The sequence below is a fragment of the Balearica regulorum genome, chromosome 3 (assembly GCF_011004875.1).
Source record: "Balearica regulorum gibbericeps isolate bBalReg1 chromosome 3, bBalReg1.pri, whole genome shotgun sequence".
In the NCBI taxonomy this organism is placed as follows: Eukaryota; Metazoa; Chordata; class Aves; order Gruiformes; family Gruidae; genus Balearica; species Balearica regulorum.
In genome coordinates this window covers 64,876,391-64,898,456 of record NC_046186.1, presented here as the reverse complement: position 1 = coordinate 64,898,456, position 22,066 = coordinate 64,876,391, and the positions used below count along the sequence as shown (strand labels likewise).

General features: G+C 41.9%; 1 protein-coding gene across 1 annotated transcript; it reads left to right on the top strand.

Annotated features, from left to right (window-relative positions):
- The first annotated feature begins 2,659 nt into the window (after positions 1-2,659).
- LOC104643082 (p53 apoptosis effector related to PMP-22) lies at positions 2,660-17,242 on the top strand. The gene is made up of 3 exons (XM_010312278.2): positions 2,660-2,979; positions 16,535-16,678; positions 16,940-17,242. The coding sequence occupies exons 1-3, from the start codon at positions 2,769-2,771 to the stop codon at positions 17,152-17,154; spliced, it is 570 nt and encodes a 189-aa protein (XP_010310580.1). The 5' UTR covers positions 2,660-2,768; the 3' UTR covers positions 17,155-17,242.
- Positions 17,243-22,066: the final 4,824 nt, after the last annotated feature.

Sequence of the window (22,066 nt, the reverse complement as noted above, 5' to 3'; positions counted from 1 at the left end):
TTGTGGGTAAGAAGTCATTGCTTCAAACCACAGACTCTCTAACAAAAGTTTTCAATAATTTTTCCTTGATTGCCATAGGAGTATCAGAATTACACGAGACACTTTGTTTTATCGCCTTTGAATACATCTACCTCTCTGCTGTTCCAGATACCACAAATTACCCTTGTATTGAATGTGGATTTTAAAGTTATTTAAGGATGACAAAGATGGGCAAGACGCAGAAACACCTATGATGACTGAACGCTACTCATCTCTCTTTCACAGCGTGATAATGAGTTCTGTGGTATCATCTCGCAAATGCTAACATTTGTGACAATATGCATTTGTCCACAGGTGAGTTATCACAAAAACTGGTGATAAATCCTTCAGTCATAAATGCCTGCCTGAAACATGGCTGAGCATTCAAAAAGAAGGGAAGAGGATTTTATTTGTCAACAAACACTGGCTCTCAAATACCTGACAGTGCCTGACTTCATACTGGATTTCAGCTACAAAACTGCTTTCACTTGATTTGGCTATTTTATCTGAGGGAAAAAAACCAACAGGCTGAGTTTTTAGAAAACTGCAACTATTCTTGAAGGATTGAAACTTGGCAAGAGACTGGATATAGACGGCTGAGTGAAGGCTCAGCTACAGTCTACTGCCGCATTCATGAATGCTTCTGGAGCCATCTTTTAAAAAACATTTAATATCCAAATCCAAATCCATGTTCTCTCAATCTTTTAGAGTTTATTGTGCCCATTTCTACCTCAGCTGTGGCAACAAAAAGAATATGTGTAAACGGACTTGGACAGTTTGCACGTACCAGTATATTGCACTAAGTGTGAGCTTCAAACAATATTTGTTTTAATGTAAATATTTTTAAAAATCATGCATGAAAATTATATATTGTAGTGTTATAGAATTGGTAAATGACATTTTAAACATTGTATCTAGGTTAACAATAACTGAATTTGTGGATAGTACAAATGTGGACTACAAGGGAAGATATAGAATATTTTAAAGAAATGGTGCTTCCCTAAAGTGTCCTTTACAAAAAATACTTGAGGTTGTCCCTTATTTCCAACCCAAAACAGCAGCTGAAGTGTCTTCATAGTTGACTTTAAGTGACATTCAAATTCAAAGGCCAAATCTGTAATAATGTCTCCTGCTCTCACAGAGACTTGTTGGATGCCCCTGATGGACCTCTCACAACCACAGGGATACTGCGCCGTGTCCGTACTGTGGGGCGGCCACTGGCAGGATGCTTCAGCTAGCCAGAATTGCACTGGCTGGAGAATGAGAGGCAAAGCAGCCTCACCACTGCTAATCTACCACCAGGCTAATAAGCTATCTCTGATTAGAGATAAGGCACGGCATCACATTAACCCGTTCAAATTGCTTTCATGATGGAGCTCCTACCTCTTCGTGGTGCTGCAGCTCATTGCTGTGGATGTTCCAGTGTGCATCTGTGCAAGCTCAGCGCCTCTTCATGCACTCCCCTGCACAGTGTATAAATTCAACATAAATTATTAATTTATTTTACTTAGTCCAGTATTGATTTATGAATATTAATTCAGCAAAATGCTGTGGAGTTTGCAGTTCAGTATGGATGTCACATTTCACCATGAAAGCTGCAATATAATAGCGTATCTCTGTGAGTAAATGAGGTCTGTACTTGAATGCAAACCCCTCTGACTAAATTCACCACGGGAGCAAAGGATACTTTGCATCCTCTGTGCTTAACCACGTTTCACAGAAACCAGCTTCAATCTGCAAGAGGTGCAGCTGCTTCCAGATGTAAACATGTCTGAGCCCTACCAAAATACTGGGTTGTAGCACGTGTGAGTTCGAAGGGAGAGTGCTACAAACGTGGCTATATCACTTCTGAGCTGACAGAGAGAAAACTCTGCCCGCACTCGGCTGGATGGCCTCCCGGGGCACGGCGAGATGATGGTTCATCTCTGTGTTGCTCTCACAGCACATTGCAGACAGGCTCCGACAGGCCCCGGGCCGCGCATATACAGCCAGAGCCACGCGCAGCGAGCATTTGTAAGGCACGGTCAAATCACAGCTCAGTGTTCGTTCTCCCACTAAGGCTATACCCAGACCGTACTATATTTTTAATGGTAAACCTTGTTGTTTGTTTTCCCCTGCAGCTATGTCCCAAAAGGGGGATGGAGAGCAGTCACACATTCTTCATTGCCTTAGCTTTATAGCAGCTAGAGGAATTTTTTTTTTTTTAATTGTAAAATGGGGCCCAAGAAAAGCAGCTTTCAGCCTCCAGGTGGCAAGTCTCAGAAGCAACCACCCTCTAATGCAAATAGTTCCCTGGCTTGTCTCCTGTATTCGCCTGCCATAATGCAAATCCCTTAGGAAACAGAAAGGTGTAAACACAGCTGTGAGATGCTCCTGCTGGTGGGGAGTGGCAGGAAGGAAAGCGTTAAATGCCGAGGGTGAACAGCACCCGATTTGTTACCTAGTCATCAGGGTAGAGAGGATCCCACAGATAAACTCAGCCTCAGAGCTTTTCCCCTGCTCAACTGGTTATTGCTCAGTGGCAGCTCTTACTCATCCGAATCTAGGTGGAGCTCCCTCCCTCCAAGCCTCCCTCCCTCCCTGCCGTGTCCCTCCTGATTAAAAAGCTTTTCTCAAACATCTGCACACACGCTCGCAGGCACCGGCACTCACTTTCCAGAAGCTTTGCAGAAGCACCCTTTGCTCTGCCTCATTGAATCCGTAGCAGAGACGGCCACCCGCATCCCACCAGCCTCCCCCTGCCCTGGAAGATGGTGAAGTACGGCCTCGACTACACGCGGTGCAGATGGATCCTACCCCTGCTCCTGGGCATAGGCGTCATCTTCGGTATCATTGCGCTGGCGGGCAGGGGCTGGCTGGAGTCACAGACCTTGCCCTACGTGCACCGAGCGTCGTTATGGGAGAGCTGCAGGAGGCCTGAGCAGGGTGGGGAATGGACCTGCGAGTCCCTCATGGGTTACGGTAAGCGCCTGTAAGGGTGGCGGGGAGCAGTCTCTGAAGCAGTGGGTCACATCTCCGAGCTCATCTTCCCTCAGCTCTACTAACCGTATCGCCTAATATCTGGCATTTATATATGAAGTTATGGGCAATGGGGACTGTCACTGAAGTACATCAAGGCTTTTGACTCATAGGATGAAGAAGAAAAATTCCCTCACTCCTGTGCAAAAAGAAACCTAGTTGCTTTAGATGGTGGGTTGCATAGTGCAAAAACCCACACATGGTAATGTACCTGTGCAGAAAATATGAAAGCATTTAACATTTTCTTCCTCTCGTAGAAGAAGCTTGTAACCTGTTCTCACTAATCACTGCTTTCCAAAACTTAACAGCCACTGCTGATCAAAAGTCCAAACAGCAAGTTGGTGGGTAGGCCTGGCACTAGTATGATAAGTCAGGCCTGAGTGCCAGCAAGAAACGGGGAGGTAAAAATGTAAGATGGTAGGAAGATATTCCCAGGGAGTGTCAGGCTGCAGAATGTTGCCCTGAAACTGCTCTGGTAGGCAGGTCGTGTGAAAGAGTCTCCTTGTGATTATGAAAGAAAGCTTTAAAAGATGAAAGGATTTCTTGTTTGTACTGAGTTTTGGTTAAGTATGCTATTAAACATATTGACCCAGGTGCAAGATGCAAAAAGCTATAAACCACTGAGTTTAAACTATTGGGAAAATAGGCCAAGAGAAGGATCACTCTAAAAATGCCCTGTTTCTTTATTTTTCTTTTCTTTTTTTTTTTTTTTTTTTTTTCTATATATCTGCTATTGGCCACAGTCTGAAACAGGTTGTTGTGAGTGATGGGCTGTTAGCCTGAGCCAGGAGGAAAGTTCAAGCATTCTTACAATTTATGCTAATTCCAATTAAAAGGAAAAACGTTTTCTGTGCGGCTCAGAGTCTCAGCTGCTGTTGTTGAAAATGAGTGCAAAAACACTTGCAGAAGCAGTCTCAGGGATCATTTTGTTACAGCTTTTCAAAATTGTTCCTGAAAGATTATAATCTACAGTCAAACTCTACCTTCTAAGCACAAAATTCAGCTGTAACGAGTTAATTGCAGCAGGCCTCTGTGAGTGCAGGGCTCCAGGACAAGTCTCGCTCCATTCAGCATCGTGCCCAGTCCTGCCCTCAGAGCTCCTGCATCAGCCGGGTGGCTGGGCATAGATCACGCCAGTTTGCTGCCTCTGGAACATGGCGCTGGAGAGCAGGAGAGAGACCATGATGCTTAGCAAAGGGCTTCTCAGTCCTGAGTTTCCACAAAAAGTGAGCCCTCCTCCTGATCGCCAGGTTAGGCACTATCTGGGTCATGAATGGACAGAAAGTATTTAGAAGTTTCACCTTGCTTCTCTCGATAATACAACAGAAGTTTCACCTTGCTTCCAGGTCCTACACAGTTGTTTGGCATTTCACTTCCTTCCTTACCCTGCCTCACTCTTACATGCTTAAATTCTGCAGTTGTATGTGCAGTTTCCCACTGGACGGCATCTACAGACAAACCAGGGAGATCATCCTCTGTGTGGACTATCCTGCAATGTCTGGGGTTACCATAAATCACATCCACAATAAGTCCGGCACTTCTAAGATGTTAGAAATGTTGGACTTTTAGCACACACATGCAGAATATTCTCCAGTTCATACATTTGAGAACCAACTGGTGCTTCTGAAAGCATTAGAAATGCTGTTCATGTTCTGCATGACTGCACTATGCTCTCAATGGGCATGCATCTATTATTTGACCTCTTCAAGCTCACTAAATACCCAGAAAACCTAAGCAAATCCTCAAAACCCTCCTGGACAAAATTTCCAGATGGAAAAGGAAGGTATGTCTGGGACAATGGAGTCATGTAGCCAATGGGAGAATATGTAAAGCCTGTATGTAAAAAATGTGTGCATAGGCCAAGTGACAGTGGATTATGCTGCCAGGCTTCTGCCTCTGCAAGGTTCTGCATTACAATGTTCATCATCTCGGCTATTGCAGGGGTGGGTTACCCCGACCCGTAAGAGGGCTGTAGATCTGACCATTAAGGATGTAAACTCGTGTCACTGTCCAGATCCTTTCCAGCTCCATCCTTCAGACACCTCCTCTCCAGAGGTGGGATGTGTTCCGATCCAATCCTGTCCTCCGGTTTTCCTATCATTCTGTCCTTGCTCAGTTGGTGGGAGGTTGGGATTTTTCTTCTGGGGCTCCTGGCTTTCCTCACACAGGTTGCAGGTGCCTGATTCTGGTCTTGGATTACACCCAAAAGACCAGGCCATGAGACAGCTTCTCACTTGTGAGCATCCGGGTCTTGTGTTGAGCCGGATTCTACATGCCTCGGTGCTGAAATATAGGTTTTTAATAATTCTGGCATTACATTTATCCACACTGCTCCAGAAAGGTCATAGGAAAGAAGCATTCAGCATCATGTTCTGTGGGATGTTTAACTTTGTCTCGTGCTAAGCTAAACACGGTGCTCAGTAAACAAAGTGTAATTGCATGCCTTCCTGAGCACAGAGACAAAAGATGTGATGTAAACTGAAAGGACAACAGTGTTTTACATCTTTCCTGAGATGAACTCTTTCTCTCCCTGCTCTATTCCACAGTTCCCATCTCCTTTCCTCTGGGCTTTACTCTCAGCTTCCCTGCCTAATCTGCCACAGGCTGGGTAGGTTCTGAAATTGGGTCCTTCTCAAGGGGGATGGTTTCACTGACATACGTGATACACGTGTGTCCCCCAGCAGCTGCCAGCAAATATTTTCAATGTGACTTGGACAGTATAGCTATCTTAACCCACTACAGACATCTTCATCTTATCATAATTAGATGTAATTGTAACATTCTTGCAAGTTGTTCAATAGAATGTGCAAATTCAAATCAAATTCTCCACCCGCAATGTGTGTAATTCCCCTTGAATCTCTGCTGTATGGCTTAACATATGTATATACACAGAAGACAAAAACCCAACATCGTTGAGGTCACTCAGTTTGGAAGGGAAGAAGGTTGAATGTTTCATTGGTTGCTGCAGTGGACTTTGAATAGTTGCTTAAGCTGACAGAATTCAAAACCTCACAGGGAAAACAAGATGCCTGTACAATTTTTTTTTTTTTTTTCAGGAAGCCAGGAGAATAACAGTTGTCTTCTGTGAAAGCATGTACACGTGCTTTCTGCAAAGTTTATGAGCTCTGTGGAAAGTGAGAATATGAAGAGTTTATATGCTGTTATCTTCTCCAAGAGTTCAGATCTTCTGCTTTAACCGTATGACTCTCATCTAGACTTTATCAGAAATCTTTTGCTTTTCAAGCATATTTAGCTCAAATAAATAGAGCTTTCTAGGAAAAAATATCTCAGGCATTAGGATGCTTTACTAGAAACTAATGGAGTTTAGGATGGGGGATTGAGAGATGCAAACTGTAGCTCTGCAATGTTCTGACACTTGGAATAAATAAAGGTCTCAAGCTTATAACATGCTTGAACCTTTACAAAGACTTTTTGGATAGATAATGAGCACAATAAGGAATATATCTGGCTGGGACATGGCTGAGTTTGCAAAGAAAATGCAGAGGTTGAATCTCTTTATGAAGCTAGCGCAGCACCCCTTTGTATATATAACGTCTCTTGAACAAGGTGTGTCTCAGAGACCTGAGACACTTTTTCAGTGTGTAATTTATTCCACTGCAGGCTTTGAAGATGTTTAAACATGTGGGGGTTCGGTTGGGGGAAAAGAACTGATTTTATTTTATTAGTCCCAATGCGATGCACAATAGGATGAAAAGGTCATGGCTACGCTTGTCTCATCTGATGTTCCACCTGGCCCTGCAGCTCTTCCACATGCATATGCTGCCATCAGAATAACTGCAAGCATAAAACTCTAAATTTAGGTTGAAGTGGTTGGCTCATTTGCATGGTGCAAACAGAGATCTTGGAGGAAAAAATCAGGAAAAGGCATTTCCACATGACAAGTGGAATCCACATCTTCAGTTATTTTCACATCAGTATTCAATTACAGCCTTTTCCTAGGATGTGTTTAGTGGCTGTGGAGATTAGTGAAGGGATGAATGATTTTGCCATCTGGAAAGGACACCTTCCTGCATCTTGCCTTCCAGGCAAATAATGGGTACCTATGTTCTAGCTCATACCAGTTTTATTTTGGTCCGTGAATATTAATGCAATACTACAAGATAGCATGGCTAGTAGAGTAGGATTATTATGAACAGAAATTACTTCAAGTATGGCAGCAGATGGGTATGTCTGCAGGATAAGTGAAAGAAGGGAATGCTGCAAAAGATAACATCCTCTTGAGGAAAGAAATCTTCTGCTTTAGTCTCATAAGAACCCCATTGATGAGAAGATTTTCTTCCCTGTTTTGCCTCTATCAGGCTCTTGGGTCTGGGGAATCTTTTGCTATGATGAAGCATCATTTATTATTTTGGAGGAATAGCAAAATGGAAATCACTCACTAAAAATCCCCAGCTAATGATACAACAGCAAGGTACAATTATGTGGTTGGGATCAGTCTCTGAGCAGCAAAGGACCTCTCTTGGTACTACATCTACCACTGGCCTTGCACTGCTGGCCCTACAGCTCTTCCTCTGGAAAACTAACTTCTCCAGCAGACCAGTGACTCATCGCACCCGGGGCACAGGACAGACCAGACACCAGCTTTCCCCAGTGCCATGCTGCCTACGTAAAACTGTTTTGCCTTCCCCCAGATGTGTTCCCATCACATCTGACAGCCAGCACCTAGTCCCGGGCGTGGGGAAACCCTCACTTGCCTCAAGCTGAAGCAAGCACCCTTAAGCAGAGTGACATGGAGATATTTCCAGAGAGAAATGGAGACAGCCCCTCTCAGCAGGTCCTGGGAGGAGAAGCAGGCTGTTCCGGCGGCTCTTTGGCATCCCAGGGTGTCTGCATGTAGGAACAGAAATGAAGCAAACAAGTAACTTTTGTGCTTTTGAAGCAGGGACTAGCTCAAGTCACAGGGTCTTTGTCGCAGACTTTCCCTGAAGTCAAGGTTCTGCACCTGTAAGTTTGCAAAATTTGGTAAAATTCAAGTAGATTTGGAAAAGTGCCCTTGCGGCTGGGATATAAACGCTGGGGAGGTTTCTGACCAGGCCAAGGAAGGCCAGGGGAGAGCCCAGGGCGGAGCCCAGCTCTGTGCTCTGTGCGTTGCCTGGATTGCAGGGCAAACCTTGACTCCTTTGACACAGGGTGAACTACAAACAAAAGCTTGTTGCTGTTCCTGCTGCATCATAGCATGAAACGGTTATATTTATATTTGGTGATTGCTGGTAGTTTTAATGACAGTGTATAGAGAAGCACATAATTTCCGAAGTCATCACTCTCCTAAAAGTGCAACATTTCCTGAGTAACCAGCGAGAAATGAGATTACAAGATTAGTTGCTTAATAACATAGAATATTCAATCATTATTCAAAACTTAGAATGCTAGAAAATACAGGCTAAATTAAACATACATAGTAATGAAAATATCACAATCACAGTATATTTCAGGAACTCTGATACAAGAAAGAAAAAACATACTTGATTTTTCCCCAGCTTGTAGGAGACATTCCACTGTTACTAAAGAGGTGTAAGAGAAGGGAATCAAGAGCAGAGCATTTAATTACCATGGCAATTTTCATTCTTCATCTGCAATTGATAGCATGCTTTCCCTTGTAATTTTAGGGTTTGTCCTTTTATACATTTAGTGGCAGATTCATTTAATCAGACTCTTTTCTAAATAATAGTTAAGCTCTTCAGCAATTAACTCTACAGAGAGCAATTGCAGATGGCATCCCACTGTTTATTATCCAACATCCCTTTAGTAATTACAGTTAAATTGGGTGGAAAAATAGCAATTGTGTGGAGGGTTCTCATCTCCCCATTGGGAGATATGATCTGCTGGTGTTGAGAACTTTGCGAAGATCCTCAACACTTTGCATCGTCAGGATCTTAAGTCCTTGAGAGGGTACCATTCACTCACAGACACGGCAGGCATCTCGGCTGAAAATATATGGAAACTTGTGGCTAAGCTCTCATTTCTCTTCACCTCATCTCTTCCTCTAGCTTACTGAGGTAATCTGATAGAGCAGGGCTGTAATAACCTCTCCATAGTCTGAACGGTGATAAGGACTGCAGGACAGATTTTGAATTCCACTGTAGGGTTAAACAGTCAGGTTACTTAAGCAGGAAACCAGTTATGCAGGAAAAGAAACAAAACTCTCAAAACACTGGTTTTTTTTTTTAAATTTCCATATCACTTCTCACTGACAGCTTGTATTGTTCTGAGCAACTTTGAACACGTTGAGTCAGTGAGTATTGTAATGCATGTTTCTTCTTTGTGAAGCACCACTACAAGATCTCTCATAGGTCAAAAATTCTGAGGAACTCAAGCTGGTTGTGTAGTGATGGTGTTAGGCTATGTCCCAGAGGTTTCTGACTTCCTTCTACTGGTACTAAATAACACTTCAGATCACACACAGTCCTGCTGAAGTACTAATCTGCAACTGAATACCTCTAATGTCATTTACTATGTTGAATAAGCACACTGTGCCCAAAACGGGCCCCAAATGTAGGAAGCTTCTGTGCAGTTCATTAACAACTCCATCAGCAATAAGCAGCAACTGATAAGAACTTTAAAGATGCATTGTAAAAGCTGTTTCATTCACAAGAAGAGTAAATAGAGCTTATGATGTATTTTGTGAACACAAAGTACCATTTCTGCTTATATGTTGTGTGGTTGGGGTTTTTTTTGCAAATGGTAAAATTTTGTTCTAACAGAAAATAAGATTCAGATTCATAGCTGCTCCCTAACAGAAAGAAACTCCCTAGTGCAAAAGGCGACTTTCGGCAAGGTTTCAGAACAAAGTTTGCTCACAGCATGAAAACTGCAGATCAAGAATGAGAACAATACTTGGTGCATATGGAAATGAGATGTAAATTCTGTGTTCTTCAGCCTTGGATGACTCTGGGAAAATAAAATTTAAAAAGAGCTTTTTGGAAAGGTTCCACTCTGCTTTTTCGATTAAAAGTCCTAGTTCACAGCCTGTGTTATCATGGAAGTTTAAGTCACATTAAATATTTTAACCCACCTTTAATTCAGGGGTAATTAGGGAGCAGGTACATCTTGCTATTCTGATTAACTGAGCTTATGTATATGTACTGATTAATCAATACCTTACCTGTTTTATTTACCTGACCCTCCCCACTCTCATATAAACATCCAAGTGTAAGTAATCCTGCTTTAATTTAAAATAAACAGGAAAAAATAGGAGGGAAAAACTGTTACAGCATTAAAGTGTATATAACTGAGCTTTAATCCCAAGATGTTCTCAATGTATGCAACTGTTTCTGAAGATAATGTGAGATAGGGGTACTCCCTGACTCTCTCATGAGCAAACCTTTAATTCTGAGGCACTGTGTGCACATTATTTTAATAGCTAACTTACTCCCTTGGTGCTCCCTTTGATGATGGCTCTACGCCCTCTGCCACTTCTGCCTCCCTAGTGCTAAGTAAGCATCAGGGAGCAGCCCTCATTAACACAAGATTTGCAGAAGCCAGCTTCTAAGTCAAGCTTGTACATGCCCGGGCTTATGATGAGATGAATTTGAACCACTCCCTCAAGATGTAACTGCTCCTCCCCTCAAATTCAAGTTGGAATAGCTTCTAACTTGAATTGCTTACCTCAGTTAAGAGAAGAGGTTTGCAGAAGTTTGTAAAGCCTCGGATGCAGGCTTTACATATTTGTAAGTGAAGTCAGTGGTGGGGAATTAATAGATTTTTGCTTTAAAGGAGTTCAAGTCCACCAAGTCAAGCTAAGCTATCACCTTAGCACTAAGCTATGGTCAAGAGCAGACTGCTTTCTGCTAATATATACTGTGTTTTACTGGCAGACGGCCTATGCATAAGGTTCTTTCCCTTACTGTTGCCATCTAAAATCTAAAATTTTGGGGTAATGGTAAGTCTTAATTCTTTCTCATTTATGTGGGACCCACTATAATCACCGAGAAACTTTTGCAATGACATTGTCTTACTGTGAACCTAGATAGGTCATTCTCTGCTTCCATGGTTCTCTCTTAAGTGGTGGCAAGCTAAAAGCTGGCTCCTGCTCACATAAAAATGGCCTGCATGTTATGAGATAATACTCTGTTGTTAAATGAGAAATCTATATTTACTGCCAATGAATTCTAAAGAAGTAATGCTAGGGGGAAAAGAATGGAGTTACCAAAAAGGATGCCAAACAGAAGGACCAAAAGTTCTGTATTCCACTCCAAATTATATAAACTTTCACACACACACACACAAACCCCAACCAAAAACCCCCAAACATCTAGTATTGACTTCCCAAGACAAAGATGTTCAGAGAATGCAGTTGTTTTAAGAATGATCCAGATGCAATATAGAAGCTTACAGAATAATACACACCCAATCATGCCTTTGATTTTTTCCTCATTTTATTCTGTTCATAAATTATCCGTGACTAACACATCATTTTCTTCATTTGTATAGCCTTCCTTTGAAATTATTTTCAGTCAATAGCTTTCAGTCTGCACATACAGTTTATTCATAAGAAGCTGCTTTTAATAGTTTCTGATTTATCTTGGCTGTGTACAAACACATGCACACTGGTATTTCAATGTCAGCTCATGTGATCAGCAAACACTTGCAGAGATTTCAATGTTCACTTGTTTTCAAAAAAAAGCATGTAAATTTCCCGTAGTTGGCATGTTACAAAGCCATGATTTCCAGAAGACAGGATTTTGCACTGTCCAGCGTTTCACAGGTAACATGGGTGATTCAGAGTCCTGGATGACAGTGGCTCGCATCTATCTACACCAACAGCTCATAAAACTTCAGCTGATAAATTGAGCTGTGGATTAATGAGTTTGATGGGCTATCTTAAGATTCAACCTAAGGAGAACACATGTTCTTCTGCAGACATGCTCACTTTCACATGGAAACTTTTTTGAGGAGAACAAACTGAAATGAAATGGATGAAACCTGACCAAAGCAGTTCCTTTTCAAAGTGAAGCATGTGCTCTGCAGAGTTCACCACACCCTGATGAAGAACGTCAGGTTGAGAAACCTAAGTGAGTTCAGCTTTGTTTCCAAAATAATGTTCTTTACCTTTAATCAGAGAGATGTAAAACAGGTCGAGCTCTGCAAACTCAGCCTAGAAACATTCTCATTACATACAACGCAGGGATGAATCACCACCACGGCAGAGTTAAGTTCTTGCAAGAATTGCTTTGCAAGACCAGAGTTAGCACTGCAGGGTTTGTATTTCTTTCCCTTGGTGGTATGAAGAATAACAGAGCAAAATATTAGTCTGTTACATTTCCTTTCCCCTCCCTCCCTGTTTCTTTTGAATTAAACCTATCCTTCCTAAAATTGCTGCACAATTCACTGCAGTGGCCAATGTATTAAAACGATCAGTCAGCAAGAACCTGTAGATAATTGTTGGTGTCCGCAAGCTGGCAATAAACATTTGATTTTCTCTCCAGTGCTAGTTGTTTATTTGGCTTCAAGCCAGGGGGGAAATTTGGGGAAGGCTGTTCTTATTGATTAGACCAAAAGAAGTACTTCTGAACTCTCTGGGGTTGCTTTCAGAAAATGTCACCCAAAGAGAGAGACTCAGTAGCTCGTGTGGTTTGAGGGTACCAGATCAAGAAAGGCATGAGAACATCATTGTGAATGTTTTCCCATGCTTTGAACCAAATACACCAGAAACACAGAAATTTGTATTTTTCATAGGGGAAGTAGACTTCCCATGCTATTTTCAAGGCACAACAGCTCTTTTTTGAAGGCACTGTTTGGAGCGTGAAACACGGCAGGCTAAGGAAAGACTAGATCTTGGCTCAACTTACTGCTGAGCAAGGAAGTTTATTGCCTTATCCGTGAAGCACAAACAGTGTTTACACTTTTGTAAACTGGAAAACGCATGAGGGAGTAAAATCAGGAAGGCAGGATACTAGAGGCACATTCTCGGTACCAGCACTCTAACAAAGTTCATCAGCTTCCCTATGGCTGCAGAGAGCAATAGGATATTCAGAACGTGTTTAGATGGTGCAATACAAGAGGTAGTCATGCTACCTCTAGACTGTGTTAGCTTTAATAGCAGAGTAATAAAGCTGCGTTGTTATTGTATACTGTGTCAGCTAATTATCTTGCTCACAAGCAAGTGAGCTCTGTACTGGCATGGGTGGACTCTTTCTGGTCTCTAAATTAGCTCAGGGGTCTCCTCGCGCAGCAGGGAGTTTTAGAAGGCAGGCACTTACTTTCATTTCCCAGTAGTCACATATAACTGTGTTCACTGTGCGTAGTATGGACTCTCTCAAATCGATGTACAAAACACTGTAACTGGAACGACTGTCCTTCTTCTGCTGAGATAGGCGTCAAAACGTGGGTTCCTTTTGCCTGTTTGGGATAGGAAGGTCTTATTTTAAGACAAAATTGCTTAGAAAATTGCCAGTTAGAAGGAGTTTTCAAGGGCAGATGCTGTGTGGCTTCCTACAAACTCTTTCATAGTGTTCATTGATGTCATTTCAGCTGATAGAGGAGCTGAAAAGGGGAGAAATAGGACCAACATGCAAGTGTTACAGGATCCTGCTGGTATTTAAGGACAGTCTCACATAAACACACATGTTGGGTTTTTTTGGTTGGTTTTTTGTTGTTGTTGTTGTTGGTTTGTTGTTGTTGTTCGTTGTTTGTTTTGTTTTTGGTTTGTTTGGGTTTGTTTTTTTTTCCCCCCTAATAAGCACATTTTGACCTTTAAACAGCCAAAACATCACTGCCATTTTGGGAGGCTGAGAAAACAGGTCTCACAAATTGCTGAATATTTTCACAGACTCAGCCTGATGTCCTGTAACCTCCTGCTCCCTCTGTTTCTGTTTCTGATTTTTTTGACAGGTGGGCTAGATCCTTTCAGCCTTCACCTGCCATCTCTCTCAAGAGAAGTGTACTTTGAGTTAGTATTGCACCTGTGATCATTCTTTGGCCTGGATTCACAGTTTTAGGAAAAAGTTTTGCAGTTAGAACAATTTATTTATGCTCTTCGTTTATGTTAAAGAAAAAAAAAAACAAAAACAAAAAAAAAACCCAAACAAAAAAACCAACCCACAAACCAATACTGATAGATAAGGAAAGATTTAGGACCAGATTAGCCACTCACTTGTCAGTGTTTTCCGACCACTTTAATTCTTCTAATTCCGGCATTTTAAATGATTTGTATTAGTTACATCGGTAAAGGCGCTAAGCTACTCTAGTGCTCCTGGCTGACACAAGGAAAAATAAGTATCTCAGATATAGAAACAGTTGCAATTATTCCTACACGTAGCTTTTGCTACCTTTTACCCTAGAAAGGTAAGGTGCTTGCACGCTGTGGTCTTAGACTACTGATAACTTTTTGTAAAGGACAGTTGAAGTCAGGGTACCGTTCCTCAAAAAGCCCCCACAGTGACTCTTCTGTGCAATTATCACCTTACCTGGAGCTGCGTGTTGGTTTTCTTACAATATTGAGGATTTTTTTTTTTCTGTTTTGTAGAAGTGAGAGTCACAAAATTGGTTGTTAGGTGATTAAGCAATGCCTCCTAAAGTTGTAAGCATCCTGCAACAAGCGTGTTTCTTCTTGCCATACAGCCAATGCCCGCCGGGCTGGGCGTGCACCCAATCTGCTCTCATACAGTCACAGCATTTGTAATGCTACTTCAGGAAAAACACCTGGGCGAGCCTGGCAAAGGAGGGAGATGGTGGCATGGGCAAGGTGCCACCACGCATGTCTGTGGCCACCAGGCACTGCCTCCTGAACCCCCCAGCCCAGGCGATGCTCCCACCTCAGAGGACAGTGCTCTGCCATCAGCTCCTCTCAGGAAGTAAGGCTGAGCTTTGGCAGACCGTCTGCTGCCCGCAGCAGTGAGCATCCTCAACAGGGTAAATTGAGTTGTGCCAGTATGAGAAATTCCTCTTCCTGGCTGTTTACTTTGATATTCTGCCTGAGGTACCTGCTCTGCCTCCAAGCCTCCTGTAAACTCTTTGCTGTCCCTTTGAGTCTTCTCAGGCAGCTGCCTGCTTACAGGAAAAATAATACAGTTGAAAAGCTATATAGGCAGACAGAAATTTTTTGACGTAAGGAAGAAAAAGGTCACGACATAAAACTGAAAATGGAGTGCAATAGCTAGAATGGAGCAGGGATCATAAAGCGGAGGGGGATGGTGAAAAGCAAACAAAAAGGGAAATTTATTTTGATGGGCTGATGGGAAGAAAAGTGGACTTGGAAAATCCTGATCCGTTTTTCTAGTCTAATAGCAGAGGTGGTGTGGGGCCTGGGGGAAGAGAGGTTGAGCACCAAGGTGTCACTGGCCAGGGACAGGCCGGTGGCTTTCCCGCCTTCCCGACACTGGCCAGGGGGAAGGCAGGACACTTCGCATCTTATTACTTACATGCTCAAAGCAAACAAATTGTCAGGTCACTGGATATCAAAAATCTTAACTTACTCAGTTCCATTGAGAACTTTTACTGATCAGCATGCCCTACATTTAAGTTCAATTATAATTATCATCAGGGTTGTTTGGGCTGTGATGATTTCTCGGCACTGCCGCTGCATATACTTGGTTAGAAGCTGACACCTTACAGACACGTAGTGTAGGCGAGGGGGTGAAGTCTGTAGATGCCCAGCAGACTTTAACTGCCTAGTCCATCTACATACACAATTTAAAAAGTGGCAAAGTGGGCTTTTTACATTCAGAAGAGGAGACACTTTGATCTCTTTGAGCAGTAGTTGCCCCTCAAGACATAAAATACTGAATAAATAATACCTTTTTTTCAGTTGTTATGCCAACACAATATGCTTAGATCTGACATGTTATAACATAAAGTTATATAATTTGAAAATGAAAGTACTAATATCCTGAACAAGCTTTTCAAAATGAAATGGTTCTGACTTTGGATCAAAAGCAGAGGTCAAATTTCCCTACAAAACAGATTCCAAATCTTTAGCTCCTTTTAGGGCACAGAGCTAAACAAAGGCTGAAAAGGCAGGAACCCCTGAATTTTGGCATTTATGGACTATTGCCATAACTTTACATTTGCATGCCAGAGTGGTAGTGCTTGTATAAACATATTTTTTTTTTAAAGGAAGAATTTAATTCGTTTCAGGGATAGTCTAATTATCCTTGTCTATGCAAAATGCTGCTGGTTTTATGGCATCTGCTGGGGCAATGATATTTACTTTTGGAGGAGAGTGTCCATTCTTTACATTACATCTTTACAGTCATTTTAATCTCAATTCTTAATTGTTAAATCTAAAGCCTGATTGCATTTTTTACGAGATGTCAAATCTGGCATTTTTAGACATTCTGCATTTAGTGAATGATTTCTTGTGGAACTAAAATGTTCACCTATGAGAGGAGAAAAAGCTCCCCTGCTTTCCTTCTTGGGAGCTGACCTTCTTTTCGCATTTGTTTGAAATTAGCTTTTCATTATAAACCAGAGAAAAATACTGCAAGGGATTCTTTTGTTGTCATTGTTCCTTTCTAATGTATCTTCCTTCTGATTCCAGCTTGGGGAAGAGCTGCTGCTGCCACATACCTGGTCGGCTTTATACTTCTAGTCATCTGTTTTGCTCTGGCCATCATAGCATTTGCCATTGACACACTTCGGTTCAACTTCATACGAGGGATTGGAGGCTTGCTTTTTGTCGCTGGTAAGGCAGTACATAAAGTCAAGTTTAGCTTGTGCAGGTATAGCCACACTAGAACTGGTATTTCCATCAGCTGATTCTATACCCGTGTCTTTGCTTGTGTGCGCTTGAACTCTCAATGAAAAATAACATAGAGTCTGTTGTGGCAGTGGATTGATTTTCAAATGCTCCTAAACATGGGTGGGTTTAGCTACAGGTATTGTGGAGGCAGGCAACGTGATGGGTGTTAGCTTAAACATTTTTTGTTTTCCCCTGTTTCTTCAGCTGTGTTCTCCATCATGGGCCTGGTCATTTATCCAGTAAAGTTCTCCACTGAAATTGAATTGACAGGAATCAATATGTTCAGCTGGGCCTACGGCTTTGGCTGGACCACCGCCATTATGGAAATATGCTTGGGATTCTTCTTCTGCTGCCTTCCTAACTACGAAGATCAGATCTTGGGTAATGTGAAGCCCACATATTTTTACTCTTCCCCATAAGCACCAGGAAAAATGCGTTTGTATTCCAGATATATCTGACAGACCAGCTACGTTTTCCAGAATATCGTCATTGAATCTTAATAGAAAAGGCTGGAAACTTTTCATATGCATGTAGAAAAATGGTACTGGCATTCTGCAATAAAGTTATCATCTACTCTATTTTGGACCTTCATATCTGATGTGGGTTGGTTAGATGAAGTCTAAACATTAAAAAATCTTGTGTTTCCTCATTCATTCCCATAAGTGGGGTGTATGTGGATTCCATTGCATCTTAGATATGTTCATAGTTCTAATTAAATTCAGAAAACTTCAAACTGCCAGTAAACAAAACAACATATATCATCTTCCTGAAGGAAAGCAGCTCACAAAAATCCCATTTTGTATGTATCATTTTTAACCTGAAGATCTTGCACATTTTTTTCAATAAGCAAATACCTTTATCCACTGACCGCCAAAGCAGTAAATTAGTCAGCCAGCACTTCACAGCTTTGCTTCCATTATTCACTCCTTCACTTAAGCCACAGGGACAGGGTAAGAAAAGGACAAGAGAAAGCCCCCTACAAAAGCCAGCATCTTGACTTTTACCCATCCATGTGGAATGTAAGTATTTACTTCTGAATATTTGTAAGAATAAGCAAGGAACATCAGTAAACCCTTAAAAATCACAGCATGGCACTGCTGGGCCAGCACAGAGCAGGCAGAGGCAGAGGGCAGTTCAAGCCACCCCTGCAACCTACAGACCTGGTTTGAAGAGGCTCCTGGTGTGGCTTTCTTCATGGGCATCTGCCTCTTCTATCCACTGCGTCAAAATCCATGGCTTTAAAAAACTCTGTTATACTGGTCCATCTCTTTTATCCAGCGTAAAAGGGTCAGGAAGGATTTAAGCAGAGGTGTGATTCCCCTACACATCAGGAATGGACCTGGAGCAGCGTGAATGTAGGTATCAAACATTTGTTAAAAGGCCCCTTTTTCATTGGTTTGCTGTTCATAAGTATTTTAAAAGTGGAAAGTGTATACTGTCATATGTAAGTGAAAAATGCATAAATAGCCCTTTCAGTACACCTTTCAGTATTTTATACTCCACAGTGCTGCAAACCTAGATATACTGCAAGCAGTGAAGTATGCTCCAGACTCTGCTGGTTTCTGCCTTGTTAATCCTAACTTTGTAATGTTCCTTTTTTTCTCTTAAGCGAAAAAAATGATATTCTGCTATGTGGAAAAAGAAGTCTCATTGAAATCCTTAGCTACAGAGGATTATCGGCTTGTAACACATCTGCTATTTTGTAACTATCTGTACTTTATAAAGTGCCCTGCCAAATGTTCTTTACTGCAAAGCTAAAATTAATTAAGGCAGAGGACTTAACTTTTTTTTTTTTCTTTTAATTTTTAAAGTAATTAACTCTATTCACTTTTATGGTTTGACTTTTAACTTTGATCAATAAACATGAGAGGTATATCAGACCAATGGGGAGACTATATGCAACAGGGAATAGTTAGACAAGAATTTGCAAATACCTTAAGAAGATGTTTCCTAATTGGACAGAAATTAAAATGAAATAGAGTTGAGAAAGCAGTTTGCATAAAATGACTTACAATTCTTTATACCATGTTCAGAAAAAAAATATCATAAGTCTTTTCATTATGCTTATTATACCTAATAAATGATTGTATCTATGTATTATTTCAAAAGTGAGTCTTAGCTTTTGTTCTCTACTAAGAGCGGGGAAGTGTGGAAGCCCCCAAACCCTCCTCTTCTGAGGCACCACCTTGGAGCACCTGGCTGGACTTTGAGAGGGGAGAGTAACTTACAAATCCAGCATCACAACAGCTTGTATTATTCTTCAGTCCTGTTCTGGCTGTCTCCCGAGGTCTTGTTCACAAGCACGTGAGAATACTGGACTTGCTCTGCTTGCTTATGCTCTATGTGGAGTCTAGTAACTATACGCACGACTCTGTGCTGTAGCATGCTACAGCTCGTTTTGGCATGGAGGGCAACGCACTCCTGTTCACCAAACAGGAAGGCAACGCAGTCCTGCTCGATGTTTTTGCTCCAACAGATGTGGCAATCCCTTGAGGGAGCAAAAGGGAACTTCAGCAACCACAGATTGTATTTACGGTTTCTTTCACATTGGCCGGACACTCACCCAACATCTGGAGGTGGGGAAAGGTGCACACAACAAGGTCGAGAGTGACTCCAACCTTGACGAGAGAGCAGAGTGTAATTAAAAGGCAAAGAAAATCTCCAGTGACAGATCATCCCCCCTCCTCCCCTCTCTCCCTTGCTGCTCTCAGCAGCTTCACCACCTCCTTCTCCTCTTCTTCCTCCTCCCTAAGGGCGACAGAGCAGTGTCAGGGCTGGTGGCTGCGGCTCTGCGGGATGCAGCCCCACTGCCCATTCCCCACTGCCGCTTTCCCCTTGCTGGGAGAGAGGAGGAGTGGAGCACCTTTGCTGACCCCAGCATGGCAGCAGGGACCCTAGCCTGACTCCCTGCCCCAGGCCCCCGCAGGGAAAGGCTTTCTCTAACAAAAGGAGGGGGTCGGGTGGGTACCCAACAAGCAGAAGCAGCACAGGGGCTAGAGCTCAAGTGCCTGCCTTTAGGGTCGTTTGCTTCCAGTCGTGGCAGGCCGGTTCACCACAGATCCCTAGAAAAACACATCCTAAACCCCGCGGCGGAAAAAACAGTGAGAAAAAGTATAAAGCTGTTGTACAGATCCCAGCGCTGTTTCCTGTGACTGCTGCGACAGGGGAGCATGGCTAAAGCAGCATACAAAATGCAATCAGTTCTGACAGAAAAGGAAGCCGAATCCAGAAGCCAAGGATGTGCCTCATCTAGATTATTAACTAGGTTATCAACTGGCTAGGTTACCAACTCAATTGTTAAATTAGTCTACAGCCAGGCCACGTAGATTATTAACTAACTGAATTGTTAGATTAATATGAGCTACATCAGAATCAGAAAGTTTGGATTTTCAAGCAAAGGAGAAATTAGAGGAAGAGAAGTCATCCCTTTAGTTCTGCATCTCCATTGGCAAGGGTTTTGCTCCAGGTCTCGCCTACAAGAGAAAAGGACACTTAACCACTAAGAGCAGCACAATAAAAGACTTAAAGTTTCGTTGTGCCCAGTGGCAATGCTAAAGAGAGATCAGGAATGAACAGATGTCTACAAGATCTGGCTTTCAAGAACATTAGGTCTGCTACAACAACAGAAGGAAAGACTTGACTGCTGAAGGCATTGCTGCCGTTTCCGTGAAATTAAGAATTAGGGAGAAATCCTCCAACAAACACATTTCGTCTAACTCAACTATACCACTGAAAAGCAAAGGAAAAATTGTGCCGAAAACAAGTGGAATGTCAAGCAGCCCTACAGGTGCAAACTGAAGCAAAAGAAATAATGAAAACTTTCTACTGGTAAGTTAATATGTTCAGGGTAATTTCTGCTGTTTCTGCCAGAGCTTGTACAACATTTGGACATCTCAGTCTTTTCAATTTTCTCTGCAAATAGGTCCATATTTCACTATACATTTTTCAGGCAACTGCCATTTGGTCTTAAAATACAGCCTGCTTAATCAGTAATTCAAATGTAATCTAGATGGTAACTGTATTAAAGTTCTGCATATTTTGCTGTATGAACTAATGCTATGAGTGAAGTTTTGACCCCATTGACATCATTTGCAAAACATTTATTGATTTTCCTGAGGCTGACATTTCGCCCTTGAAGCGCAAACCCTTTTTTGACATGTGCTCAGAATCAATAGTATCTCTATGGGATGTTCCATTGATTTCAGCAGCTCTGTTTGCTTCTGGAGTAAGACATTGGTCTGTACGAGGTAAGGGGCAAGAGTTAGAGCAGGCAGGATTGTTCCCAGAATAAAGGGCAATTCAATGTGTGAAAGATTAGCAGAATCTAGGTCATAATTAAATCACATTTTGTTAGATACACAACGTGGTCACGGTAAAAAGATTCACCTTTCCTTTTGACACATCTCAGTTGTGCAACAGTTATTACTTCCTAAAATTCAATTTCTTGGGAACACTTCCTTGCACGTTTCTATATTCAGTCAATTTCTGTGTGCTCTGAAGATGAGCAGGTTTAAGAAAAGAATGAAACAATCAAGTCTGTGATAGAGGAGAACAGAATTGGCCCATTTGTACTCTCTGTCGGAAAGGAGGAATCAAACCATATTCCTAAAAGGACAGTGAACTGAACAATCAAAGAATTACATCTGAGACATATCAGAAATTCAAAACTGAGAATTTAAAGACTGCTATATAGTTAATAATGGGGAAAGAGAGACAAAGTCATGTGGATCTTCCTTTATCTTTTCCCTCACTGTCAAAATACCACTTTTGCTAGAAATTTTGTTTTCAAGAAACAATCGTTACTCTGGTGCAGCCACACAATCATGTCTAGGCCTACATTTTAGCTGCAAAGTTCTTCAGTGCTAAGTGCAAAAACCTAGAAAAGCACCTGCATAACCTTAAGCTTGCAGATGGTTCTGATGGGGTCATCAGAGCTGTTTACATAGATGGTTCCTTAAGTGACTTAATACATTGGGGCTCGTATGTCTGTCTACACACACTGGTTAGTTCCACAGATTTCCTGCATCTGAAGTGATGTAGTAATTTTTTTCAATTTTGCTTTTTATTTTTTATGATCAGAGTGAAAATGTGGATGCATCATAGAATTTTGCATGTGACTGCTGGGTGTGAGAAGAATTTATAGGAACAACTTGCAAAATAGTTTTACTGTGTATGATAACAGAATAGATCAAACTGCCCTCTCTTGGATAGCTTTTATGACACATATTTTTACTTGTGCCACTGTTTGCCTATGATCGTATCATACTGAAAAGAAATTATATTAGGTATCCATGGAGAACCCATCACGAAGCACTTTAAATGGCCCTTGAT